Source organism: Aphelocoma coerulescens, chromosome 4, assembly GCF_041296385.1.
Source record: "Aphelocoma coerulescens isolate FSJ_1873_10779 chromosome 4, UR_Acoe_1.0, whole genome shotgun sequence".
Taxonomy (NCBI): Eukaryota; Metazoa; Chordata; class Aves; order Passeriformes; family Corvidae; genus Aphelocoma; species Aphelocoma coerulescens.
The window spans coordinates 70,787,890-70,812,220 of NC_091017.1; the positions used below are offsets into that span (position 1 = coordinate 70,787,890).

The 24,331-nt window shown below is 45.1% G+C and overlaps 1 protein-coding gene and 2 long non-coding RNA genes across 8 annotated transcripts in view; 2 read left to right on the forward strand and 1 right to left on the reverse strand.

Moving 5' to 3' along the window:
• Positions 1 to 10,977, forward strand: part of ZFYVE28 (zinc finger FYVE-type containing 28) — a 150,539-nt gene extending 139,562 nt beyond the window's left edge. For all 6 annotated transcript variants that reach the window (XM_069014601.1, XM_069014602.1, XM_069014603.1 and 3 more), the window contains 2 exons: positions 7,428 to 7,531; positions 8,468 to 10,977. In XM_069014601.1, coding sequence (XP_068870702.1) covers positions 7,428 to 7,531; positions 8,468 to 8,599 — 236 coding nt within the window. In that variant the 3' untranslated portion in view covers positions 8,600 to 10,977. The remainder of the gene's footprint in view (positions 1 to 7,427; positions 7,532 to 8,467) is intronic.
• Positions 10,978 to 13,482: 2,505 nt separating this feature from the next.
• LOC138109158 (uncharacterized) lies at positions 13,483 to 17,987 on the reverse strand. Its single transcript, XR_011150316.1, has 4 exons — positions 17,762 to 17,987; positions 15,708 to 15,892; positions 15,282 to 15,462; positions 13,483 to 14,204 (listed from the first exon to the last, which is right to left on the reverse strand). It is a non-coding gene; the product is annotated as an uncharacterized lncRNA (long non-coding RNA).
• A 104-nt stretch (positions 17,988 to 18,091) lies between these two features.
• Positions 18,092 to 23,984, forward strand: LOC138110016 (uncharacterized). Its single transcript, XR_011150758.1, has 3 exons — positions 18,092 to 18,249; positions 18,345 to 18,441; positions 18,550 to 23,984. It is a non-coding gene; the product is annotated as an uncharacterized lncRNA (long non-coding RNA).
• Positions 23,985 to 24,331: the final 347 nt, after the last annotated feature.

Below are 24,331 nucleotides of genomic sequence, written 5' to 3' on the forward strand. Positions count from 1 at the left end.
GGGGGGGGACAAAGTTCTGTGTATAAACTCAAAGCAAATTGTAGTGGCAGATGCTCAGAAGGGAGCAGGTTGGGCTCTTGGCTGCCAGTGGTGCTTTCTCTGAATTGCAGTAACAGCAGACAGGGGCTGTGTTCTGGGAACTTCCATAGTACTGCCTTTCTCCCTGTGCCCCGGTGAGCTACAAACCAGCACAGGAAGAAGCTTGTTGGGAAGTTCCTGAGCTCCAGCTTGGACAAACCACTGCTGGATAACAGGCTGACTGAGAGTGGGCAGCATGTGTCACACACAATGTAAAGGAAACCTCTGTGTTTGAAAAGGTAAGCAAATTGCTCTTACTCCAGTATAAATGCATCCCTGTCAGGACAGAGCTGTGTCGTTCTTAATGCGCAGTACAGCTTTAGAAAGACCAAACATTGGGGAAGTAGAAGTTTGATGTCTTCCTGCCATTTATGCATCTGGTGTCATACTTCTAGCCCTAACAGAAAACTTGCTTTGTATTTCCCAGCAGATTCCCATGTATATACATAGGTTTACACACACAGAGTATCTTCCTAACTTCTTTGGCTTCAAAATTACTGCCTTTTTATGTTTTCATTTATCAGTTTGTTTATGGGACCACGTGTAAGTGGGATGCTGCTCGCTATATTTGGGAGCATTACATTTATCCTTGTGAGTGTTCTGATTTTAATACTACACTTAGGAAAATCTGAGTTTTAATACACGTATTTTTGGGCTAACTTACTACTCAGGAGAATTGATCTGTTACAACCGAGGGAAATGTGAATATTTATAATTATCCATTTAATGAAGTTAAAGGCAGGCTAAGAAAGTGAGTTATGTTTCTTGTTGTAGAATAAGCATGAGATATCTAGAAATCTGAAGATTTTTCTCAAGGGAAACAAGCAAGCATTATGAAGCTGTTGGTGCTCCATGAAAATACTTGCTGTAGCATCTCAGCTCTCTGCAGCCGTACGTGTATTTTCACTCCTTATCCCTCTAGCATCTGCACAGAATTGCCTTGTTTGCAACCACCTAGTTATAACTCCAGACATTAATGGATTTGCTGTGGCTGCCAGTACAAATACCTGTTTGTGCCAAGTAGTGTTAGTATCTGCTGCACAACACACACTATTTCTCCCTGATCCCTTGCCAGCCCACCCACTCCTGTCTAGTCATAGGCCCTGACTGCTCTCTAACCAGCAGCACAAGCACAACTTAGAAGTTCACAGTTCTGAGGCTCAGGCTCTTGTTCTTGTTGCAGTAAGAAGTCACCAGGTCAGGAAAACCCACCCATGCTCCTGTATGTGCAGACTCTTATCACCACGACTCTAGAATTAGCTGTCAGCCCCAGCTGAATGCTTCAGTTTTTCTTTTGTCCTTTATGTGCCTATGGTTACTCTGTTACTTATCATGATGATCAGCAACACCTTCTGATTGAAAGAAATTAAACTGTTGCACAGTTCAGTGGCCAAACATGTTCTGTCCACATTGCTTTTCACTTTTTCCTTATTCAGCAGCTCTGCTTACACTGTGTGAGAGAGGAATCTAGCATCAAACTTCCATACAGAAGCAATGTTTTATAATCAACTGAACATATTTAATCATGCATGTAGACTTACAGGATTCTTACAGGTTTTAGGCTGTAATGTAATAATTCTATCTGACTTAGGTTTTAAGAACTTGCTCAGAGCCTTTTCCCTTTTTCCCCCTCAAAGACTATTCCTCTTGTTGGCACTATGTGGAACTTGTTGAGACTTCCTTGCAGTACTTACAGGAAAATATCCCCTAAATACTGTAAAGCACAGGCTTATTCAACTCCATAACATCATAACTGGGATTTTGATTAGGTTTGAAACTTTTTGTCTTATAAATACATGTATTGAGTGTTCTGGTATGTTGTATGTAAATCTAAATAATCAAGTTTTTTGTTATTTTATAATGGTTGGTAGGTCTTACAGAGAATATTCCTACTAATTTTTATTTGGAAGATCCAAGTCTCTGCTCTGTCTTATTTAAAGATTTGACCCATATCTCAATGGAAACCAGTGTTTTCTATGAGAGTTGCTCCATTTTGTATAAATAATTATTTTGCCCAAAGAACCAGTTGCTGATCATGTACCTGGACAGAATGGACACAGGACAACATCATTCAAGGTGATACTGAATCAGGCAGGGAGCAGAGGCTTGAGCCCAAGTTTGCAAAGCTCTGTTTTGGTGAAAATTTTCTAGATTTGCATAGAAATTCCATCCTAAGAAAGCTATTTGACAAGAGCTGAGCTCAGAAGTTTGTACCTCTTTTCCCCCTCACTCCCAGAATTTTCATCCAATTATATTAAGCATGCTTTTCTTTTTTTTTTTTTTTTTTTAATTGCAAGCTGGCTGTAATCAACACTGAATCTACTGAGCAAGGGCAAAGATTACTTTGGTACAATTGCCTCTTAGGAATATTACATCAGAGTCAGAGATTGCCCAGAATGATGTGTGGAAAATGAGGTGTGATGATAGACAAAAAAGGTTCATTTTACTGTGGCAGTTGAAGTGAGGGGTAAAGTCAAGTCACCTTAGTTTTCTACTGTCTGTGCTTAAAACCATGAGAATTTACAATCCTGCTTTCATCAGAAGAGCTCCAGCAAACCCATCTGACCCTTTTTTCAGCTGTGAGGTTAATGCACTGTGACGGCTGCAGCGGGGTCAGTTCCACAGGCTGTTGTAGGAGCAGCCCTCTTCAGATTAGTTTGGTAGAAGTGTAATCAGGGTTATTTTGCATGATGTGTTCTGAAATCCAACACACATCAATGCAGGAGGAGCTTTCAGTTGGAGTTCTACATTAGGAATACTTGATAAAAACAAAAGATGCAGAAAGAGGTCTTTTCTTTGAATTGTTTGACTGTAACACAAACACCACCACAAGCTTAGGGTTGAGCAGCTGCTCTTCAACAGGGAGTCATGGTGTTGTTTCTGGGAGTCAGTCATGTTTCTGATTTATTTCCTACCAGAGGACAGATTTGCTAGCTTAGGCCTTCTGCAGTCTCCAACAATTTTGGGGATTGTTTCTCTCTCTCTGCATCGGTCTCCTGTGTCTCAGCACCACTGAATGAACTTCACCTTTCTGGTTTAATGTTTCAGTCATTGCAGTTGATGGATCCGGGTCCAGGTTCTCTTCCTCTTGTATTCTGAGACAGAGAGACGATCTTGGTTTTCTAAGATTAGATGAGACTGCGTTAGGTCTATTGCACATATTTAAGCAAAATTAATTAATGTGTTCTTTTTGACAGTTTACAGTGTCTGTGATTTTTTTATCCATGATTATGGTTTTCTTAAAGCTTCAGCATCTTGGATTGATCTGACTTTTAACTTTAGGAGCAGAAAATGTTTTTAGCTAATGAGATGGCATAGACATGTAAAGGTGAATTCTAAAAGCTACAACATAAAATAAATAGACTGTAAAATTGCATGGTTTACGAGAAATTGTAATGCAAGATGTTTGAATAGTTAAGAGCCTTTTTCAGTCTTAACACTATTTAATTTTATCTTTTGCCTTTTCCTTTCTCTAAACTTGTTTCTTATTCATTTAAATACTTGTTTCTCTTCATTTCTCTGCTGTTTTTTCTGTGCATGCTTTTAATGTTTTCTTCTAAAATGTATTTCTGTAGTCTGTCTCATTAATCCCTTCCTTCCCTTCCTCCTCCTCTTTGATGTTTGTGCTGTGGACTTCGTCCATTTCCCAGCAGACTTCTCCAAACTCTCATTGCATGATAAAGCACCGGGCCAATTAGCCCACGAACAAGGTTTTCCCTCCCTTCCTTGTCCAAATCCCCGAAGCACAGGCAGATAATGCTTTAGAGACTGGATGTTGCTATTTGCTGCAGCATGCAGAGCTAATGGAGCGGCACAGCCTGGAGAAGGACTGTAACATAAAAAGCCTGTGGATGCGGTGCTGCTGCCCTGCTTCCAGCACATCTTCAGGCTCATGCTCGGGGTTTAATTTGTGTAACACACTCTCTGCTCCTTGCATTGAAGCTTTATCCCCTCATGAGAGTGCTCTTCAGAGAGTATTTCAAAAGCTTGTTCTATAAAAAGCCCAGTGACTCAATCCTTAATGTGTGTAAGTCAGAGAGGCCGCTCCCAGGGTTGAGAGAGATGAGGCTGGTGAGGGGAACCAAGGGGTGGGATCCTCTTGCCACCGGGGCTTGTATGGGCTCGGAGAGATCAAGTCATCAGGACTTCATCCTTCCTGCCAGGGTGAGCACTTTGGCTCCAGTCCAGGATCGCATTTTATTTCTAAGTGCACAGTCTCACAACTTTGTGTTTGTAGTCAGTGTAAGGCCATTTTCAGTCAGCTGGAAGGAAAGGCAGCATTGGGGTAGTGGCCCAAAGTTCCCTATTTTGAATGTTATTTCAGTGCTGCACCACTGTATGATTTTGTGCAAGACATCCCTCTCCTGATTTCTCCCCACACACTGACTGTAGCTGGGTGATGAGGATTAAAGCAATTACATTTGTACAGCATTTTGAATGTTAAAAGCTGTTACATAACCAAGTGTTACTATTTGGGGGTGTGCTGCAGTGCAGCAGATCCTGGTTCGAGCAGTTGGGATGTTGGGAGGGCACTAAACCCCTGAGGCAACGGGGCACGGGACTGGCTGTGCACCCCTGCTGATGAGTCACTGTCTGGGGAAAAATGTGCCCTTTAGCCACTGTAGTGATGCGTTAATTTAGTGAATCAGCTGACATGACACCAGCGTGGAGGCAGAGAGAGTCCCTCTGCTGCGGGAGAGTGTTCTGAGGAGAGGGTTGTTACTGTTTCTGTACATTGCCAATAAGTTGTGAATTATTTTTTACAAAAACAAAGTTTTCAGATTAATTCATCTGTCAGTCAAGTGATTCTGTAACCATGAATTATGGATCATATGATTATTATTAATTCAAAGTCGTTATTTATCAAAATTTGGTGGGTGTTTTTTGGCTTTTTTTTTCAGTTATTCTTTCTATTTAGCATGGAGGCAAATCCATGCAAGATTAATTAAGAAATAACTTTTTCAGCATTGCACTTACAGGGCAACAACAGAAAAAAATAGAGGGAATAAAAAAAAGAAGAAAATAACCCTGTCCCTCCTCCCCAAAAACCAAAACTAACAAAAAAAGCCCCTCAAAGAAACCCAAACCAAAAATTAAACAGCTGATAAGAAAGCTGCTTTCTGTTGATGAGTTCCAGAGTCCTTGTGGGGAGGTTGTGTTGGCTTATAATGTCTGTGGACTACCTGTGATCTAAGGGAGGGAGTGATGATGGCTCCAGCTGCTGCAGAAGTGGCACATCAGGTTGGGATGCTGCAGGGGATGCAGAAAGGGCCTGTGCTTAGTGGCTTTTCTGTGAATATTAAAATCAGTAACTATTTGAACCTGGCAGCCCACACTGCAGTACAGTTGATAAAGCATCAGTATCAAATTGGGCATCTTACCAAACCTGCTTCCACCAGATCTGCAGAGGGAGACCTGGTGGCACAGAGCTTGAATAACTTCCTACATTTTGCTGTCTTCAAAATGAGTGAGAATCAATGGACAGTTAATTCTCTGAAAACACAATCTTTGTAGAGACAAGTTTTAAACAGGAACATTGTTGTTGGTTCATATTTTCACTTTTTGTTTCGGATATAAGTGATAACCCAAGGAGCCTCCTGGATGGAGAACGTGGGCATGCTCCATCAGGCTTGCCGTGGTTTCAGGTCAGAGAAAGTGACACCATATTTTCAAAAGCCACGTCATAAACTGATATTAGGAGTAAGTTTCACTGGGCAAGATCCATGTAGTGTCTAAGGAAGATTGCAGAGAAGGAAAAGCATTGGAAAGGAGTATCTCTTGGCTCCGTTGTTATTAATGCTTGACTTAAGCTGGCAGTCCTACATCTCCCTGCTGCTGAAGGGAATCCTGCCTTTGAAGTAGGAATTTGTAGCCTTGTGTCCCCACAGAACATTTCTGGTGAACTGTTCCCAGGGATGAGGTGAAGGCTTCTATGTGCAATCTCCTTTTTTTCACCACATTGGTCATTTCTCTGCACATCAACTTCTGGTTTTGGGTTACTGGCCCTGTAGGTGTAACTTGTATCAGACCAATGAGTTAATTAAGTGAAGGATAGCTTCCTTAAGCTAGTTCAACTTCTAAAGTAGTTTCAGAGAAGCCTGTAAAAGCTGAGTCAAATTCTAAGTTCTCTTTGGTTTTATTAATCTGCTTTTGGAGCAATTTCTTGCATTGAATGCTATATCCTTTGTACTTTTAATTTGACAAATGTTGCAATGTGACAAACACATGAAAGCTGGTCATGGTTATGTTGGAACAAAAGAGTGGATTTTCATTTAATTATCTTCTTTCTGCCTGTAGCTATAGCCCTCTTAACCTCTGCATTAACTGCACTATATATTTTGTTGTTTGATAGTATGCTCCTTGAGGCAGGGATCTTGCTTGTCAGGTTTATAAATCAGCAATTGCATGGCTTGCAAACTGTAAATAATACTCAGAAAGAAGCTGCATACAGGGAACTTGGGTAAATGCACCTAGCAGTTAGTTCATGTTCACTGTGTCCATGGATTCCTTCTGGATACAACTTGCTTTGCCCTCATTAGATTTTTACCAACTTAATTAAGCAGTCATCTTCATCATTTCTACACTTGTAACTCCAGACTCTTTGAGGTCATGTCAGCCTGTTGTGAGCAGAAACAGCTCAACAGAAGGGAGCCCGATACCTTCTGCCTTGCCAAAATCAAATAATTTCCCTGCTTGTCTTTTATGGGAGGCTGGAGACAAACAACTGAAACATGCTGTTCATGATAATGGGTGTGTTCTTTCTCTGCTAAGCCATGTACACTTGATTTTGTGGTTTTGCTGTAGTTACTGGTGACTTCCATTAAGAGTCCTGATAATTTAGCAGATGGTAATCAGGCTTCAGGTTTATTACCTGTATAGTTACTTGCCTAACAGCAGCAAAGCAGTTGGCCTTTCTGTAGAGAAGGCTGAAGAGGCTGGGAATGATCTCCACTCTAAGCTTGTTTTGGGTGACACTGACAAAAACACCTGTGATCCAGCTCTGCTTTAATAATCTCTTGTCTTCTTACTTTGTTTTACTTATCTCCTTTTTCCTGCCACTTGCATTTGACTAAGATAGATTTTATTTTGATTCCAAAGCTCTCATGGGCCATTTTAGTGCCTGATGTGCTCTGCCCAAAGGTGGGTGCCTGGCAGAGAAGGGGGGAGTTGAGCCCTTCTGGGCATTCTGAACTCACTCAGCTGCTGTTTGCAAAGCACCTGGAGAAATGCAGATGAAAGCAGCTGCTGTTACATTTTATTCTCCCTACTTCCTTGAGGATCTGGTAATCACACGTTTGGTTTTATTCCCTTTTGATTTATGTTCCCTTTTGTTGCTGTGTTTCTGACAGATCCTCCTGACTGGGTTCCAGATGAAGTCTGCAGCTACTGCACTGCATGCAAGGCTCCTTTCACAGTCATTCGCAGGAAGCACCACTGTCGGAGCTGTGGCAAGGTAATGACTCAGTCAAACATGTGAGGAAGTACCCACCAAAGAGAGCAGCAAATTCATGTGGACCACAGAAACTCAGCTGCACAGCAAAATGTGCATGCTCAGCCAGGGTTCTCAGTTCGCAGGTGCTTTTGTGTGCCTTGGCTGCCAACTCTCAGCCTACGTTCACAAAGGGTTGGGGAGGGTTTTGACTTTTATACAGCAATAAGCTGTGTAAAGCTGAAGGCAGAATTCCCTTCTTGAGATCCTAGAACACTCCCCACCCGAACACAGAGTCACTCTGGGCTACTGCTGTAAGCTCTAATGAGCCAAGGGCAGCCTGCACTGCCAGGGGTGATGCGCACACAGCTGAGCTGCAGGGACAGTATGTCCCTTTGCTTTCTTTCCAAACCTTTGTAGGATCACTGTGGTGTGTAGGGCTGCTGCTTTGCAAGTTTGTGGGGGAGGAAGAGGGAGTGAAGAAGAAAAAAAGCAGTCATGTACCTCAGGAAGCCAGAAATCTGCAGTCCCATTTCACTTGCTGGCTGGTGTCCCAGTTAAAAAGGAAAAGGGTAGAGATGCTGCTTTTGTTAACCATGTAGTAGACTTGCAGGAGTATGAAATTTGGAGATATTCACAAATATTCCCCTAGTCTTTCTTTAAAACCAGGGGAGAGATGCTTCTTTGCACCTCTGATGAAACTGCCTTCCCCTGTGACCTGCAGAGGTGGTCAGGTCTGCCTTGGCTACTGTCAGTGCTGGGAACCCTCACCAGAGGGACTGAGCCTGGCCAGATAAACTGGTCATCGGGCAGGGATTGCCTGCAGAGGCCCTTTGCTTGCTGTGCTGAGGACAGTGGTGGTGCCAGCTCATACAATCTTCTCTCCCCTCCTTTGAAATCAATTTTGTCCCATCCTGTTCTTCAGAGGAACTGAAGAGAAATTTCCCTCTTGTTTTTCAGATCTTCTGTTCCCGCTGTTCCTCCCACTCTGCTCCATTACCTCGTTATGGCCAGATGAAGCCTGTCCGTGTCTGCACTCACTGTTACATGTTCCATGTCACTCCTTTCTATAGTGACAGAGCTGGTATCTGACATATTAAACTACTGGTGTGTCTTCTGGAGTCTTACACGGACTGATACATTTGACCCAAGCCAAGACTTGAAAGAGGGACCCAGTGAGGGCACGTAGGCTTTGACATCCATTATTATAAATTTTGTACAGACAGTTTTTATTGCATTTTACTAAGCTGCTAAAGGGAACTACGAAGCGTCTGTAGCTCTAAGGCTACAGTACAGTCTTCCATAAATTTATAACATTAATGTTACGATGCCATATGCAGAACAAATGCACTGTGTGGAAGGAAATAGGGCTCAGAGAATTGCTGCTTATCTTACATGCTAGGAACAGAGTAGCCAGTTAATTAGTCCACCCCAGCGGATCAGTCCCAAAGCTCAGACACTCCTGTGCCCACTGGAATTCCAGCATGGCTGTGGGCATCAGCACTCTCCCACCTGCTGCCATTTAACTTCCCCGTTACTAGATTTTTGCTACCTATGCTAGAATTAATAAAAGCAAATCTATTTCAAATCTGTATTCGATATTTACAAAGGCAAAATTTTCTGCTAATCCCATAGAAAGCACTGAAGGCCCTAAAACAGTAATTCCTTTTACCTTTCATTTACCAAGCAGAGCAATAACTCCAGGTTTTCTTCTAAAAATTTTTACAACTTCCAGTTCCATAGTTTGGAGTTTTGGAGGTATTCACAATCTGAATCATTTATGCTAAATCCTGTTAGTAAAAGTCTAATACAGAGGTTTGGTTTCTATATCAGCATTTAAAACTTAACAAACTTCAGAGGAAGTGGTTACCAAATAAATTAATTAATATTAAAATAGATATTTTTTACAGTTTGGCAGCAAAATTTAGTAGATGAGACAAATTATTTCTCCCATACTGAGATTTTTTAAAGTATTTTTTAAAAGGCAAATATATAATGAGGTATCCAAAAGGTCCTACAGAACGGTCAGTCAGAAAGGGTACTTGTTGTCCACATTTGGCAGAGTAACCATGTAAAATAGTGCATACTGGTACTTCACTCATGCTAACAACTCAGAAGACATTTGTATTTATTTGAAACACCAGGAAATAATTTTTATCTCCACTTGGAGAGGAAAGAAATAAGACTCACACAGATTCATGCTATGATCTTGCACGAACTATTGCAGTAAGAGCTCCCTGAGCACTGAGGTTTCAAAGGCATTTGGACATGCTTTGAGTTGGGCACATGAAAAGCAAGACAGTGTGTGCTGTGGTTACAGAGGAAACGAGATCAAGAGCTCTTTGCTGTGCCCCCTTTCCTGATTCATGGTGTTACACACTGTGTTTCAAATACAAAAATGGATGAGGAAGTTGTTTGTGGTATCACGCTCAAGAAAGGTTGTCACTCAAAATGGTAAGGCAAAACTGGCCAGTGTTAATTTATTTTTTAAATGTAATTATTTTTGGGGGGACATTCCCTTTGCTCAGTGGTTTACTGTTCAGTGTTAATGAGCCATATAAGGGTGCTACAGTTTGGCACTACTGTCATTTTGATTCAGATGAAACAGCTTCACTTAGTTTATGTGTAATGCACAAGCCTTATGATGCTGTTTGTAGACAATGTCAGCTCTGATGTGTTATTTTCACCGTATTTATATTTTTTATTATTATTACTTCCCTGAAATCCTTCTCATAAAATCCTTGGGTTGGAGTGTCTGTATTCAGCAGAGTTTGGAAAGGCATGGGGTTGGGTGATTGGTGGGACATGGGTAATGCGGTGCAAGCAATGATACTTATTCAGGCTTAAATCTCAGGCTTCACATTGCAATGATTATTGCAGTTTTATTTTTAGGAAAAAAAAAAACACACAAGAAATTTAATGCTTCTTTTATAGGGTAAAAAAATTGCAACAAACTTCAATTGTCAAATAAATATGCACAAAAAGTTGCTTCTGTGGAAAAAAATCTTATTTAATGGACTGAATATTTATTTAAGCTTGTTTTTATTTTGTAAATGCTGTAATTCAGAATCATTTCCATAAATATGATATTTAAAGATCTCAGACACTATAGTTTCTTATGTAAATACAGACTCCTATTTCTCTTACTGAAAAGCACAATGACTATATCGATACTAATATACATTTGCCTCAAGGAAGACTTTCATCTTGTAATCTCTTCAGATAATTAAAGTGTCAGGACTTTCTACTTCCATGTGCTGGACTGCTCTTTCATTTTGAGGTCTGTTTACATGGAGTGACAGCTGCCATCCTGTCAAACAAACTGGCCTTAACTCTTTCTCACTTCGCAAATAACACCAAAGAAATTAGTTTAAATTTGAAAAGGGAAGTCACCCATACAGTGAAGGGGTGGTAAATCAACGCTGGAATACCAGCCTGTCACTTAGCATTGCCTTGTGCTATTTCTTGCCACCAGCTGAAAATCTCCCTTCCCAAAATATCTTGTGTCAATGGCCTCTTCACACATCAGACATGTTTGATCTGCTTGTGTCACATCTGAATAATCTTTTCTGTGGGGGATACAAGTCTGCAATGAAAACAGCGCTCCTTGGATCTCCGTGCACAGTTATCCTTGGGAAGCATAAATGCCCAGTCCTGCTTTATTCTGCCCCCTGTATGAGACACAGCTGTTAAAGGTTTTATGAGAATTAATTTTCATTTCCAGAGGACTTAATGCATGGCTTTGGGATGCCATTTCACTGAGCAGAAAACATTACAGTTCCATGACATTGACATCTCGGCTTCAGTGGTGCAACAACGGGGAAACTTTATGGGAACCCTGGACACAAATGTAAGATTGCATTTGAATTAACATGCATAATATTTATGGGCAAATAATGTGTGTATGAATAGGTGAACAGTAGAAATTTATCCTAAAGGGACTTTTTAATCAAAAAGGAGATTTCTCCAGAATACAACATGTCCCACAGCAGTTTTCCTCTTGGGGATATCACAATGGGAGTGAACAGGATAATAAGGTAAGAGCTGCATTGGCAAAGGCCGCAATAATTCACCTGGTGCTGGACTCTCCTGTATGGCAATTCCCTTCGGAATCACGGCTGTTTTCAGGGGAAAAAAATACTTCTGAAGTGATCCTTTCTAGGTCTGTACAAATTGTACAGTGTTTCTGGCTCTCTCTGAGTTTGTAAAAGCAGGTGGATATCAAGGCTTCCTCACAGTGAAAGGAATTTCAGTAAAACACCTCTACTTCCAGGGAATACCCCTGTCCAGAACACTCAAAACAGACTGAAAAGCTGTCACACAGCATCTCGGTGAGGAGGAACCTGGATGGAAGTGATGGGTGAGAAGTGACCTCTGTGTGTGTTGTCTGAGCTGAAAGAAAGGAGGGAAACAGGCCGTGTGTGGTTGTACCTGTACTTGGGTGGGGAGATGGGAAGGGGGGCTGTGGGAGCAGGAGATTGACTGTAGGAAAGCCTCAAATACAGCCCCATCACAGCCCTGCCTGGAGCTGGAGCAAACCACCAGCTCTCAGTGCCTCGCTGAACTCTCAGTTCATGCAAAGTCAAAGCTGCTGGGGCTGCATCTGCCGGTTTCTGTGGCAACCCCCGATAGCATCTCTCTGCCAGTGCCAAGACTGCAGCACTCTGTTCCTGCACAGGCAGGCATGGAGGCTCCTGCCTTCTGCTTCGTCAGAGGGATTGTGATAGCTCAAACATCTTCATTTGTAACCAAGGTTTGTACTGCAGTCAAATGCTTACTGTGAACTCTGTTTTCTAATGACAGCATTTCACTGAATTATGTTTTATGTTGCTTGTTGGGAAGAAATCATCTTTGTAGGCATCCTTTTGACTACTTTTGAGGGGGGTTTAGCTATTTTTCCTTCTCCTCTTTTACCCTTTACCCCACCCCATCACTCAGCTTTCAGTTTCTGCTGTGTATAAACTAGACTTACTGTGTGGCTTCCGTGCATATCTTACACATTGTGAAATATTAAGACAACTCAAAGAGCTTTCATCTTCTTTGCTTCCTGATCTTGTGCCTTCAAGTTCCCAGGCACAGGCTTGTTTCAAACCTTTACTTGGTATCCTTGTACCTGCAGTAGCATCCTGCCACACAGGTCCTTTCTGTCTGCCTTAGCTGCCATGGGTCTTGCACCAAAGTGTTTAAAGTTCTGCGGTATTCCTTTGTGGAGGAAAAAGGATAGATCTTAATTCTCAGGTTTTAATAGCTGTTAATAAATTATAGATATTGTCATTTGGCTCTTTTTTTCTTTGCTCTTAAACCAAAAAATGGCAAAATAATAGGGCAGAAGGATGAAGAGGAGAAGACTTGTTAAAGCAGACCTGGAAGTGTGAAGATGATGTTTTAATGAAGTAATTGGTCTCTTTGAAAACAAGCTGTAACTGCATCTGCTAGGAATGCTGGTGCTCATGCATAAAACAAACTGGGCAATTAGTCTTTCATGAACTCATTTCATTTCTTGTTTTCACTAAACATGAAGGCTCTGAAGTGTAAAGAATGATTTTCCCTCATGTTTCACTCAAAGGCATAAAGCTGATTTTTCTTCTTAGTTTTTCTCTGCAAACAGTCACCAGCCTGTTGGGGCTCTGACTGAGCTTGTTTGCAAAAGAGAAAGTCCTGTGTCCAAAGCAGCCAACAGTGGGGCCTCCCAGCCTCCCACCCCTGAGGAGCACTGAGAGGTGCCTGTGGGCACAAGTGACTGCAGAGGGGCTGTTGCTCGTGTCCAGCTGCTGAGTGATGCTCCCATCTGCTCTTATGAGCATGAGGTGTCTGACACAGCCCAGGATATGAGGGACTGCTGTGCCTGGGAATGGCAGACCCAGCAAGCATTGAACTGTAACGACCTCACATAATACAGAGATTTTATTTTCTGAAAATAATCCCAGGCCAGGCACTCACACCACTTAAGCAAGCACTTTTAAACTCATGTCTTACTCTAGAAAGTCTTATTTATGTATTTCTGCACTTTTACATAGTTCTTCATAGGGCAATAAAATGTTGGTGTTACTGCCATGACTTTTATTCACAGAGTTAATAAAAAAGATATAAAACAGCAGCAGGGAGAGTGTTTGAGGAAACTGCTTTCTGAAATGCATAGTATTTCAGCAGTGGCCAGCTTTCAGGTTTTTAGCTGTGGTTCCAATGGGATTGTCAGTACAGTGGAAGATGATGATGATCAGAACTAGTCCTGAACAGCATTTGTGCTGGTAACCTCTCTGATGTCCTGTAAAACATGTTAAAAATGTCTGTCTTTCGTAAGAGGTGTGTCTGAAAATGATGCACAAGTGCCTCAGCCTTTTTGGACAGTTTGGAGAAATTGTCCCTCAGCATTCCAGGACAGGGCCAGTGGCTCTGCATGGACTGTCCCAGTCAGACCCTTGGTCATGAGAAGGCACCTGTCAGGTATGTTAAGAGCATTGAGACTGTCCTGGCTTTGTTACCAAAGAACCTGTACCATGACATCTTCCTCTGTGTTTGGGGAGCCTCTGAGATCAAATTTTGAGGCACTTGATAATTCTTTTTTCTGGTCAGGACCATTTGTGATTGCTGCTTCACTAGCAGCTTTTCTGTTTATTATGCAGCAGTAAAGCCTGCTGGTCTCGGGTTGTTTTGGTTTTTTAATTGATTTCACTTTCTTTGGCTTATCTGCAGAAAGCTGGAAATTAATAATTGAAGATATAAACAGAAAAATAATCACTTCTGCAAGTTCATAAATATATTTAAAAGAAACTACCCCATGATGCTCTCAAACACTGGGAAATTCTACAGTAAAAACTGAACCCCAAGTAGTCCAAAAGTCTTGGGTGTCCGTCTCTAAACCATCTGCTTTTGTCTAGGAGGACTTGTAGCTGGTGGAAAGCTACAGGTTTTGGGGACCAAAAACTTACAGGTTTGAACCAATGATTGTAACTTCTTTGTCTAGAAATAACTCTTCCTTAATTTAAAAAAATAAGGAAGGAAATTGCTCTACTTCCCATGTAAAGAAGCTCTGTTCAAATAAGAAAATTCAACTAATTTTTTCCAAGTGTCTTGGAATAAAATATAAAGCTACCACAAATTCATTCAGTAACTTTTGTTATACCCTCTCACTGCCATGTCTTTCAGAGTTTCTTTCAGGATAGAACATCAGCCTTGCTTGGAGAACAAAGTAGGAAAACCTTGCCCATCTCTACCCCTAACAGGTGTTTTCCTCTGTCATGTTTGTTTCTCACATTCTGCTTTCTGCCCCTTTCTTGCTTTTTCCTCTTTAAAGGAATGATATTGGTGTTAGACTCTAAACCGAGTCTCAGGGAAAATGTTTCCATATTTCTTTCCTGTAGGGAGCGTTTGAAATATGTCTGTGTCTACAGTCTGTCGCAAAAAGGTGCTTTGTGAAAACCTGAGGATGCAGACTTGCATCCAGATGCTCCCTCCACGCAACTTTTGACTTACACTGGAACAAGAACAAAGTAGATGCAGCAGTAAAGAATCCAAAATTCAGGCTGGTGTAAAGTGTGAAAGCTTAAGGGTATCTTGAGTGCTTACTGAAAGTACCCAAGACAAGAGCCAGCCTCTGCCACCGCTAGGCATGAGCCTGCAGGTGGTGCAGCCCTGACCTGGGGACCTGGGACCTGTGCAGGCTGGAGGGAGAAGCCAAGGAGCTGACAGCCCAAGGGACACTGCCCAAAGGGTTTTTTTCCCCGACTGTTTTGCTAAAAGCAACTCCCAGGAGGAATGCAAGGTGTTATCTTACCTAGTGCATTGAGGGTATTTTCAAGGAGCTTGGAGAAAAATCCATTCGGTGTGCTACTTCTCTCTTCCCAACCAGTGTTGAAGAAATACTCACTGTTCCTTGGCAGGTGGAGGGGACAGAGAGGCTGTTGTCTTTTTGCTTGTTGATTATATTTTTATGTGTATTTTCTGCTGCTTGCTTGCTGCAGTAAGAAATGAAGAAAGTACTCACTTGAAAATCTCAAATTCCCATTCATGCAAGAAATAATTCTCATAATGTGTTCTAATTGCAGAATGCAAATAAATACCCGTCATTAAATAATATTAGGTTGTTTTTAAACAGAAAAATCATTAACCCCAAATCAAGCAATTATGAAATCACTTGCTCTGAGAACAAATTGCTCAGAAGCCACTGAGAACACCAGTGCCATGTGATAAAACCCTCTACCTTGTGTGCTTTCCAGTGCCTTCCCAAGGTTCAGATGTTGTCACAGCACTAGCTGCCAGAGGAAGTCTGTTCTTGCCAAATTGTACCTTCTTGGCTGCTCTGTGCTCTTGTGCTGCTGGTGTTTCGCTCCATCAGCCTCTGCAGGGTTGCTTTTATTTGTGATGTTTGTAAGGTGGCTGAAGCACCTGGCACAAAGGAGGATGGAGCTGAATGGGGGAAGGTGCTGAGCAAGCAGCCTGCTAAAATGTTCCTGGTGTGTTTTGCTGTGAAGGAAAAGCCACGGGAGTGACCAAGGGATTGGAAATGTCTGGAGTTGCAATCCATTGAATGTGTCAGAGATAATGGTTGCAGACACCATCAGTAAATGCCTACACTGGGTGCACAGGTCTGGGAAGCCGGGCTCCTCCTGGCAGGGGTCCACAGGGAACGCGTGGCCAGAAGCTGAGCCAGCTTGAACAAACACAGGTGAGAAAGAAGAGCGTAAATCTTGTGCATAACCAGCTGCTGAACAGTGAGCTGATAGTTGTGGTGAACTCTATACCTATGATCACAAGTATTTTTAACAAACACAACATCAGGTGCTTCCTCCAGGCACAGTGGTGGAGCCACCTGTGTTGGGACTGAGACAGAAATAAGCACTCAGTGGGGCTGTCCTGTGACAGAGGTCAGGGTCCTGGTCATCTCAGTTTATAAACTGGTTCAGGAAGTTACCAAGAGGAGGGATTTCTCTGTGGGCTGCTGTGCAGGAGAGATGCAGTGGCACAGGCAAAGCCACCCAGTGCTCTCCATCTCCCTGTTTCACCCCGGAGTTAATCCTGTACCAGGGCTGGAGTCACACTGGCATTGGACTGTTACAAGCAGCAGGAAAAGAAAGGTAGTGGATCAAACACAAGGAAGAAGGATGCAGGGAGAAATGTGCTGCCATTTAGGAGCCCAGTGTCTACAGGAGGGGAAGGAAAATCCCTGACCACAGAAATCTCCCTATGTGCAATTCCCAATCAGCTAAAGGAATCAGTTCCCAGTTTGCCAAGAGCAGTTCTCCTGTCCCTGTGAACTGGCTGTGATTTCCCGCAACGCTAATCAATACTGGTGTCATGCTGAACACATTGCTCCTGCACAGGCCAGGCTGGGCTCTGGGTACCGTCAGTGTGCCACGTGTGGAAGCTGAGCATGGCTGAGTGTGTAGAAACACTGCTTCCACAAACCCTGCCTGCAGCTAGAGAAGAAATGATCCTTCTGCTTTTTTTTCCTTCACAACTGCTGGATACAGAGCAGCAGGCTTGCCTGAGGAATCAGGCATGGAACACAGTGGCCAACATTGCATAGACCTTACAGTGAGGTACAACAGAAGATGGAAGGAAATTTCTTACACCACAGGGATTTATTCATATCCTCACCCAGCAGACCACATCAGCTGTGAAGGTCTGGAGGGGGGAGCCATGTATTTCCTCTGCCCGAGCATGAGAAGCAGCTTCTGCCCCCACTGCTTCTACCGAGCCCCCGTCCCAGTCCATCCCTTCAGAGATGCTCAGGCTGAAGGGTCTGTTGTGAGCATTTGTTTGGGCATCCCCACAGCAGAGATGTTGCAATACTGTGCCACAGTGGAGTCTATAGGATTTTGTATAGTAACTCCTTCCTCAACCTTGCACAGTGCACAGTGCCCCTGATCTTTCCCTGCCAACCACAGTACCAGTACTGGTTGCTGTGCCCTCACACTGCTGTAGGTATGTTATCTCCATGCTACAGAAGAGCTTATTAAAATACTCAGGAACACAAGATCAGCTCATCCTGTCCTGCTATCTCAAGCATCCATGAATAATCCCTTTCATAAATCACTTGTATCTCATCACAGAGGTAAGTGCAGTTCTTCTTAGAGTACTCAGACCTTAATCTTCTCAGTGGACCAAGGGTTTTAGAGATGCCGAAGTCTCCAGATCCCGATGTTTTAGTGGTCCTTTGAAGCTTAACCTTGGATCTCAAAGTCAGTCATCCCTGTCCTTCCTGCATGCCAGGGGACCCTTTGCTCCCTGCCTGTCACCTGGAGCCTTACTTACAGATGTGTCTGGTGGGAAGAAGAGAGCTGTCTATGCTGCTGTAAAGGGTGTTGTGCCATGTAAACTGAGCATGGCTCTGGCTCCTGGGGTGGCTCAGGGCTTCAGCTGGAAAATCACAGCTTCTCCTGATCCTCTGAAAGTGATCAGTGCCCTGTAGGTTCCCTTTCCCTTTGGTAGTCTGCTCTTGTCTAAAAGGAGTCTCTGGCCTTCATTTCACTTGTTAAAACCTGATGGATGCATCAAACACAGGTGCCAGTGGTTAAGGTGGACCTTAGAAGGCTAAATTCTACTCTCACCTCCATCACTCCCACTTGGGCCTACAGCTCCATCTCAGCAGGTGTTTGTAACACCATGGGGCAGCTCAGCTCATGAGGGTGCTGAGTGCTGGCTCACTGGTGTGTGTCAGCACACCTGAAATAGTGTGGGATATCTAAATCTGCTTCCAGGGACTGTCTGGGGAGCAGAGTTACTATGTCAGGCTGAAGGATGTGAGTCATGCCTGCAGTCTGGAGCACAGTGTTTGTATCTTGATATCAGTCTCTCTTGGTAAGGCAGGAGAGATTGATGAGTTTGTTTTGCTTAGGTGGTAATGAAGCAGTTAATTGCACTCTGTAATGGCTGTCTCTGCCCAGCTGCTCAGGGAAATATTTCAGAGGCTTGCCCCGCGGATCCTGGGCTGTGTAAGTACATCCAAGCCATCACCCAAATCTCTGGCCGCTCAGCTTTCCCAGCTCCCTTGTTGATTGTTTTGTTGTTTCCAAACACGTTTTCTCTCCTTGTTTCACCAGCCCTCTGTGCTAAATGTTGTGTGCAGCGATTGGCAGCAGGAGCGGTGCCGGCGTGGGCTCCTCCTGGCACAGCACCGCGCCCGGGTGGCCCCGCACTCGCGGGACCAGGAGGTTCTGCTGCTGCCGAGTCAAGCGCATCGCAGCCGTGCTGAGTGATCCCCACTGCGGCTCCTCGCTGTCCCGGCTGTTCGGCCGTGCGGAGGCTCTGCTCTGCCGTGACTGATTTGCACAAGCCCTTCCAAGTCTGCCACGTGCTGAAACATTTCCCTTCCTTCCCGCCTTCACCGATAGCCCCCCGTCCCCCTGCTCTGATGAAGCATGAACTGTTGCTCCTACATTGCAGCCTTTACATCCAACAGCTACAAGGTTGGGTTATTTTTCTTCACTGGGACTTGTAAGTATTTTTAAGGCACGTTCTAGCATCCTAAAGTCACCTTCCACCCAAACAAACATATTTAAAATGCAGCAAAGCTATTCCTTCCAATTCTTCTTGCCAAATCACAATTTTCCCATCTTTAATGTCCCAGCCGCGCGGGACAGGGAGCGGGCAGTACTTTCACAAGCCAGGCTGCTCTACCTGCTGTCCCAGCACCGGGCTCTGGCTGTGCCGAGTCATTGGACTTTTAGGTCAAGTGCTTGAGCTGCGTGGAAGCCGATTGTGTTTGGGGGGGTGAGTACCGAGTCCTTCCATCCTCTGCTCTGCTGTCACGCAGAAGCGTTAAAGCCAACGTAGAGCACAATATTTGGGTCAAATGTAAGCTGTTCGAGTGCTGAAAGCTTTCCCACCTGGCACAGTGGCAGGGATCGATCACGCTGTCCTCCGGGGCCCCTGTTCCCAGCGGGCGCTGGCAGCTGGCACCCCGGTGTCGGGGTCTGGCACCAGAGCCAGCACCTCGGAGCCCCCGATCCCCCGGGATGGCACCGAGGGAGGTCCCAGCTCCGCTGCCCCCCTGCCTCAAGTGAGAAGTAAGATTTTCAATGCTCCGTGAGCCCATAGCTGCACCGTGAAACCGCCGAGCCTTGCGGGGCGGGCGCAGCTTCCCCAGGTCGGGTAAGAGCAGGAATTCGTGTTTTCATGCCCAAGCCCTCTGGGACAGAAGGCAGCGGCGCTTGTCCCCTGTGCCAGGCACGGCTCCCGGAGCAGACAGCTTGTCCCCGGAGCCGGGCGGCCTGGACGGGCCGGGGCGGCGGGCGCGGCGCAGTCTCGGTGTGACCCCGTGCGGCCGCCGGGCGCAGTGCGGGCCGCGAGCGGGGCCTGCGGGGCCCGGGCGCGGCCCGGGGGGCACGGAGGGCTGCGGCCCCGTTAATCTCCAGCCCTACTAAAAAAACCGCAGAAAACAACAAAAACAGCAAAACCGCCCAGCTGGCTCAGCTCCGGGCAGCCAGTGCTGACAGACCTCATTCCTGGCCTGAGTCCCCTCCAAGCCCCTGAGCCCGGGCACTCACCACCGGCCGGAGCTCCAGCGCTGTTTGCCAATTACCGTGGAAATGCCAGCAAGCCCCATGGAACCAGGCTTCCAGATCCCCTTGGAATTGCAGCTGGATATGACAGGCCGTTTTAGTGTTTTCCCATTCTCAAGCCATCTTGAAATTGAAGTGGGCGGCTGAGGTTGTTCAGGCAAGACTCAGTGCCCAGAGCAGCCGCTGTTCGGTTTCCGTGGCCTGGCTGTGCCCGGAGCCAGCCGTGTGTGTGGCTGCCTCATCCCTTTGCTGGCTGTGTAGGGTGAGGGCAGGAGCTTTGCAGTTCACCGTCTCAGATGACAACAGTGCCCACCTCAGCTGATGTGGGAGCCTGGTGGAGACTTTGGGCTAAAAAATCCACTCAGCCACTGGAAAGACTCGAGCACCTTGTGAACGTCTACAATATCATATCCAAGGCAAATTTTGGAAGCATGTGGAACAGGACAGCCTGGGCTGGTGTTGCTCCTGCAGTGCTGTGACAGCTGAGAACAGAAACCAGCTCTGAATGATTTGCAGTGTGGTGCTCTGATTTAGAGTTTGGAGAGTGCAGGAGTGTGTCTGCTGTGCTGTCCTTGCCAGGGTGCTGTTTAATGTCCTGTCCTGGGGTGGGAAGCAGGAAGGAGTTCTGCTTTTCTGCTGCCCTGTCACAAATCATTGGTCTAGGGCTGTTTTCCTTACAGTTTTCACTTGTTTCTCTTGCTGCACTTGTCAGGGGTCCGCCTCATGCTTTTTGGTTCATAGGTTCAGGGAGCAATAGGGCAAGAGGTTCCTCTTGGAGAGCATCCACAGCCCAGGGAGGAGCAGTAGCCATGCAGAACTGGCCATCCCTGTGTGTGATACTTGTGATCATCTTTGCATGGCTTCTACTGAAACTCAGCATGGCATTTTACATCCACCCCATGAAAAGATCACTTCATGGCTGGGTGATACCAGGAGAAACTGGCAGGATGAAACTCCTTAGAAGAATGACATTTCAAGGCCTCCCAAGACTTGTTTGTTAATTTATGCTGACAAGTATTTACAAAAATTTCCATGCATCCATCCCAGAACGTCCTGCTGTCTCCGAGTGTGCCATACGGCGCAGTGCTCAGCTTCTGCTCCAGAAGCATCTGTGCCGCTGGGCACAGCACGTGGGACCAAGGCGCTGACCATGAAAACCTGGTGAGCAGCTGACATGGCAGAGTGGGGCCAGGCTGCCCTGCAGGGCTCCTGCACACCACTGATTAAATGCCTCAGCTCTTCCTTCCCCTCCACCTGGAAATCTCACTGTTAACTTGACTTAAAGCCTCCCTGTGGGTTTCCAAACGTGGAGAAAATTTTTTTCTATGAGATGAGTTCTCCTTGCCAAGAAGGTTTTAATAACTCACCATGAAATTTATAGAGTTTAAATTTAAACCACACGTGGGAAAGTGGAACTGTAACAGTTTAATCCAATTTAACCTTGAGCGATCTGTTCCGCAGCGCTCAGGCAGACAGTTCACACCACAAGCAAAATTCCTGTGCGGGGTGGCAGACAGCAGCTCTCTCGTCATGTCTGTGTCCTTTCCAAAGCACAGAGGACCAGACTGGGCCATCTATGTTCCTGTTTCATTCTCCTCTAAGTCTCCCCTTGGAAAGAGCAGGAATCTGATGCAGCTTGGAGTTGGGCATACCCCTAGGAAGAAGCTAAGTCTTGTTCTAGCTGTCATGTTTTCCTTCCTATGCTAAAGAATATCCTTTTCATGCCCCAGTTGCAGCCACCTCCTTTTCCTGTCCCATCACAAGAAGGTGGCACGTTTCACAGGTGACCATATAAATGCATCTTGTTGGGGAAGCAATCTGCTGGGAGTCTTCTTGGTACTTTCCAAGGAGAGTAGGTGGAGAGGTTTCATTGCCAAGTCAGCTAGATGTTGAAAAGCTTTATTTGCATTGACCTGCTTTGTCTTTTGTAGCAAAGTCAGTTTTAAATCACCACTGTTCCAGTGTGGAGACCTGAAGGACCAAACATACATTTGTAGCACGAGTCAGATATAGGATTGGCAAAAGCCTGTAGAGTGGGGATGCAAAATGCCCCAGCCCTGGGAGGATGCAGTGACTACATTCAGAGGTGTGTTGGTGGCTTAAACCTGGAAGGGCTCTCCCATGGTGTCAGCTAAGGTTAGGAAATTCATTTGTGAGCAGCTGAAGGTGCCTTTACATATCATGTGCATCCACAGCAGCTGTGGTTGTTCTGGTAACAAGAACTACACTGATTAACTCTCTGTTGCAGTCCATAGCAGACCGTGCCTGTTGGAAATGGGCAGACATGATGATTTTCTGAGATGGCCAGGTGGAGACCAGAAATCCAGGCTAGAACTGTCATGGTTGACTTAAAGCCTCAAGGAACCATCGCTTGAATGGCAGTGCTGTTTCTGATCCAGCTGTGTTTGCTGTGTTTCTGAACAATTACCTTTGGTGCTGCCCTTCGTGGTGGTATCTCAGCCACAAAAAGGTAACAGCAAATCCTACTTTTCAGACTTCTGTTCTTTTTCCCTGGGCTTGTGCATTTAACAAAAGATCATCCAATAATTTGCTTTGGTGAGAATTGCTTGTTTGCTCTGTTTCTGGAGAAAGGGATACTCACCAGCTAAATATTTTTATATGCATTGGATATGACGTGGTGAGACCAGAAGTGAGTTTCACACTGTGCTCCCAGCTGGGTAGTTTCCCAGGGAGGTTGGCTTCTGCCTGTGCAGATCAAGTTGGAAACTTTGGGGTGGCAGAAAAAGAAAATATTCCCGAAACTGGATTCCCTTGCAGCTTGCCAGGTATACCAGGCTGACTCACCAAGGCGGAGGTTTCCAGAATGACTAATGACTGAGCAGGCATTGATTTTTGCCTGTCTAATGGGATACATCTTAAAAAGTCTCCAGTTTCCAGACTGGGTGGGGTGCTTGCCCTTTGAAAATCAGATCCATGCATTGTATATCGAGTTGACTGTCCCAAAAAAGAAACCACAACCCTGAGACCAGGTAAGTGTGTCCATGGTAGGCTCCAGGCTGCCAACAGCAAGGTGCTGAGGCAGCTGCTAAAGCTGCCCTTGTGTGCTCCCGTGCTTCATTGGTGGCATGAGCAGGGGTCTCAATTACAGACTAGACTTCTCAAATCCTTGTGTCCTCATGTGAAGGGTTAATACAGTCCCTAAAAGGGACTTTCCTTCCTTTTTTATCCCTCATCAGGGTAATAATTTGTTCTCCTGTTGCCACCTTTCTGCTCTTGATGAGCACATCAAATTCTATGTGCTTAGGCCTGGCTGCTCAGTGATGGTTGAAGTTGCTCTCCACCAGTAGCTCCGTGTCAGCTCCACAGGAGACAGGGCAGACCCTGAGGCAATTGTGAGAACAAGAGCATTGTAACATTATATGTTTTTTCTCATCATGGCTGTGATCGTTTATTCCTGAATCACTGTCCCAGAAGAAAAACAGAAGTTAATCAGACTTACTCTGACACCGAACTCTCCGTTGAGCACCCAGGCAACAGTGGCTTCACACCTGATCCAGGCTGAGGTATTCAGCTGGTGGGGGAGTGGAGAAAGCCCAGCTCTGGCTTGTAAATCTGCCAAGCGAATCTAGTGCCCTACACAAAGTAATGTCCACTAAAGAGCACCCACTAGGTGTGAGGAGACAAGGGTTTGAGTTCTTTTTGGCCTTTCTTGTGCTCTGTTTCATCAGGCTCTGGAACTGTCTGGCACCATGTGTGTGGTCTCCCTCCTCTTTGGTGACAGCACCAGCACAGGTTCAGCACTTCATCTCTGCTCCCTGCTGCTTCCAAGCACACAGCAGTGCTGGGCTGCCATGGACCTGCTCAACGCCCTCCTGGGTGATGTGCCAGGAGGTGGGTGGTTGTCCAGCCCTGTGGGGGGACATGTGTCCCACTTGTGAGGCAGGTCTGTGGGGCCAGGTGCTGCTCCTGGTTTAACCCTCATTGGCTTTAAACTGCCCCCCCGAGGGCAGGTACATGGCTCCAAAACACAGGACTGTCTCCCTGTGGAGAAGAAATGGGAGCTGCTATTATAGCCCAAGGAAGGGACTTTCCACTCTTCCTTTGGACTCACAGTCACCCCTGCAATTGGATGTCTGTTGGACATCAGAGTCAAGTCCTTTATGGGTGTTTTAAAGCTGATTTTTCCTGAGTGGGGGCAGCAGGGAAAGCTGGGCACAGTCACCATGGACTGGTGAAATCAGGAGCATCCAAGTAGCCTTGACAAATATGACTGTGATCAAACCAAGCAGTGTTTTGTGGTCTGCACACTGCATCAGCAGCTCATCAAACTCACCTTTTCCTGGGAATAAAAGTCTAGTCT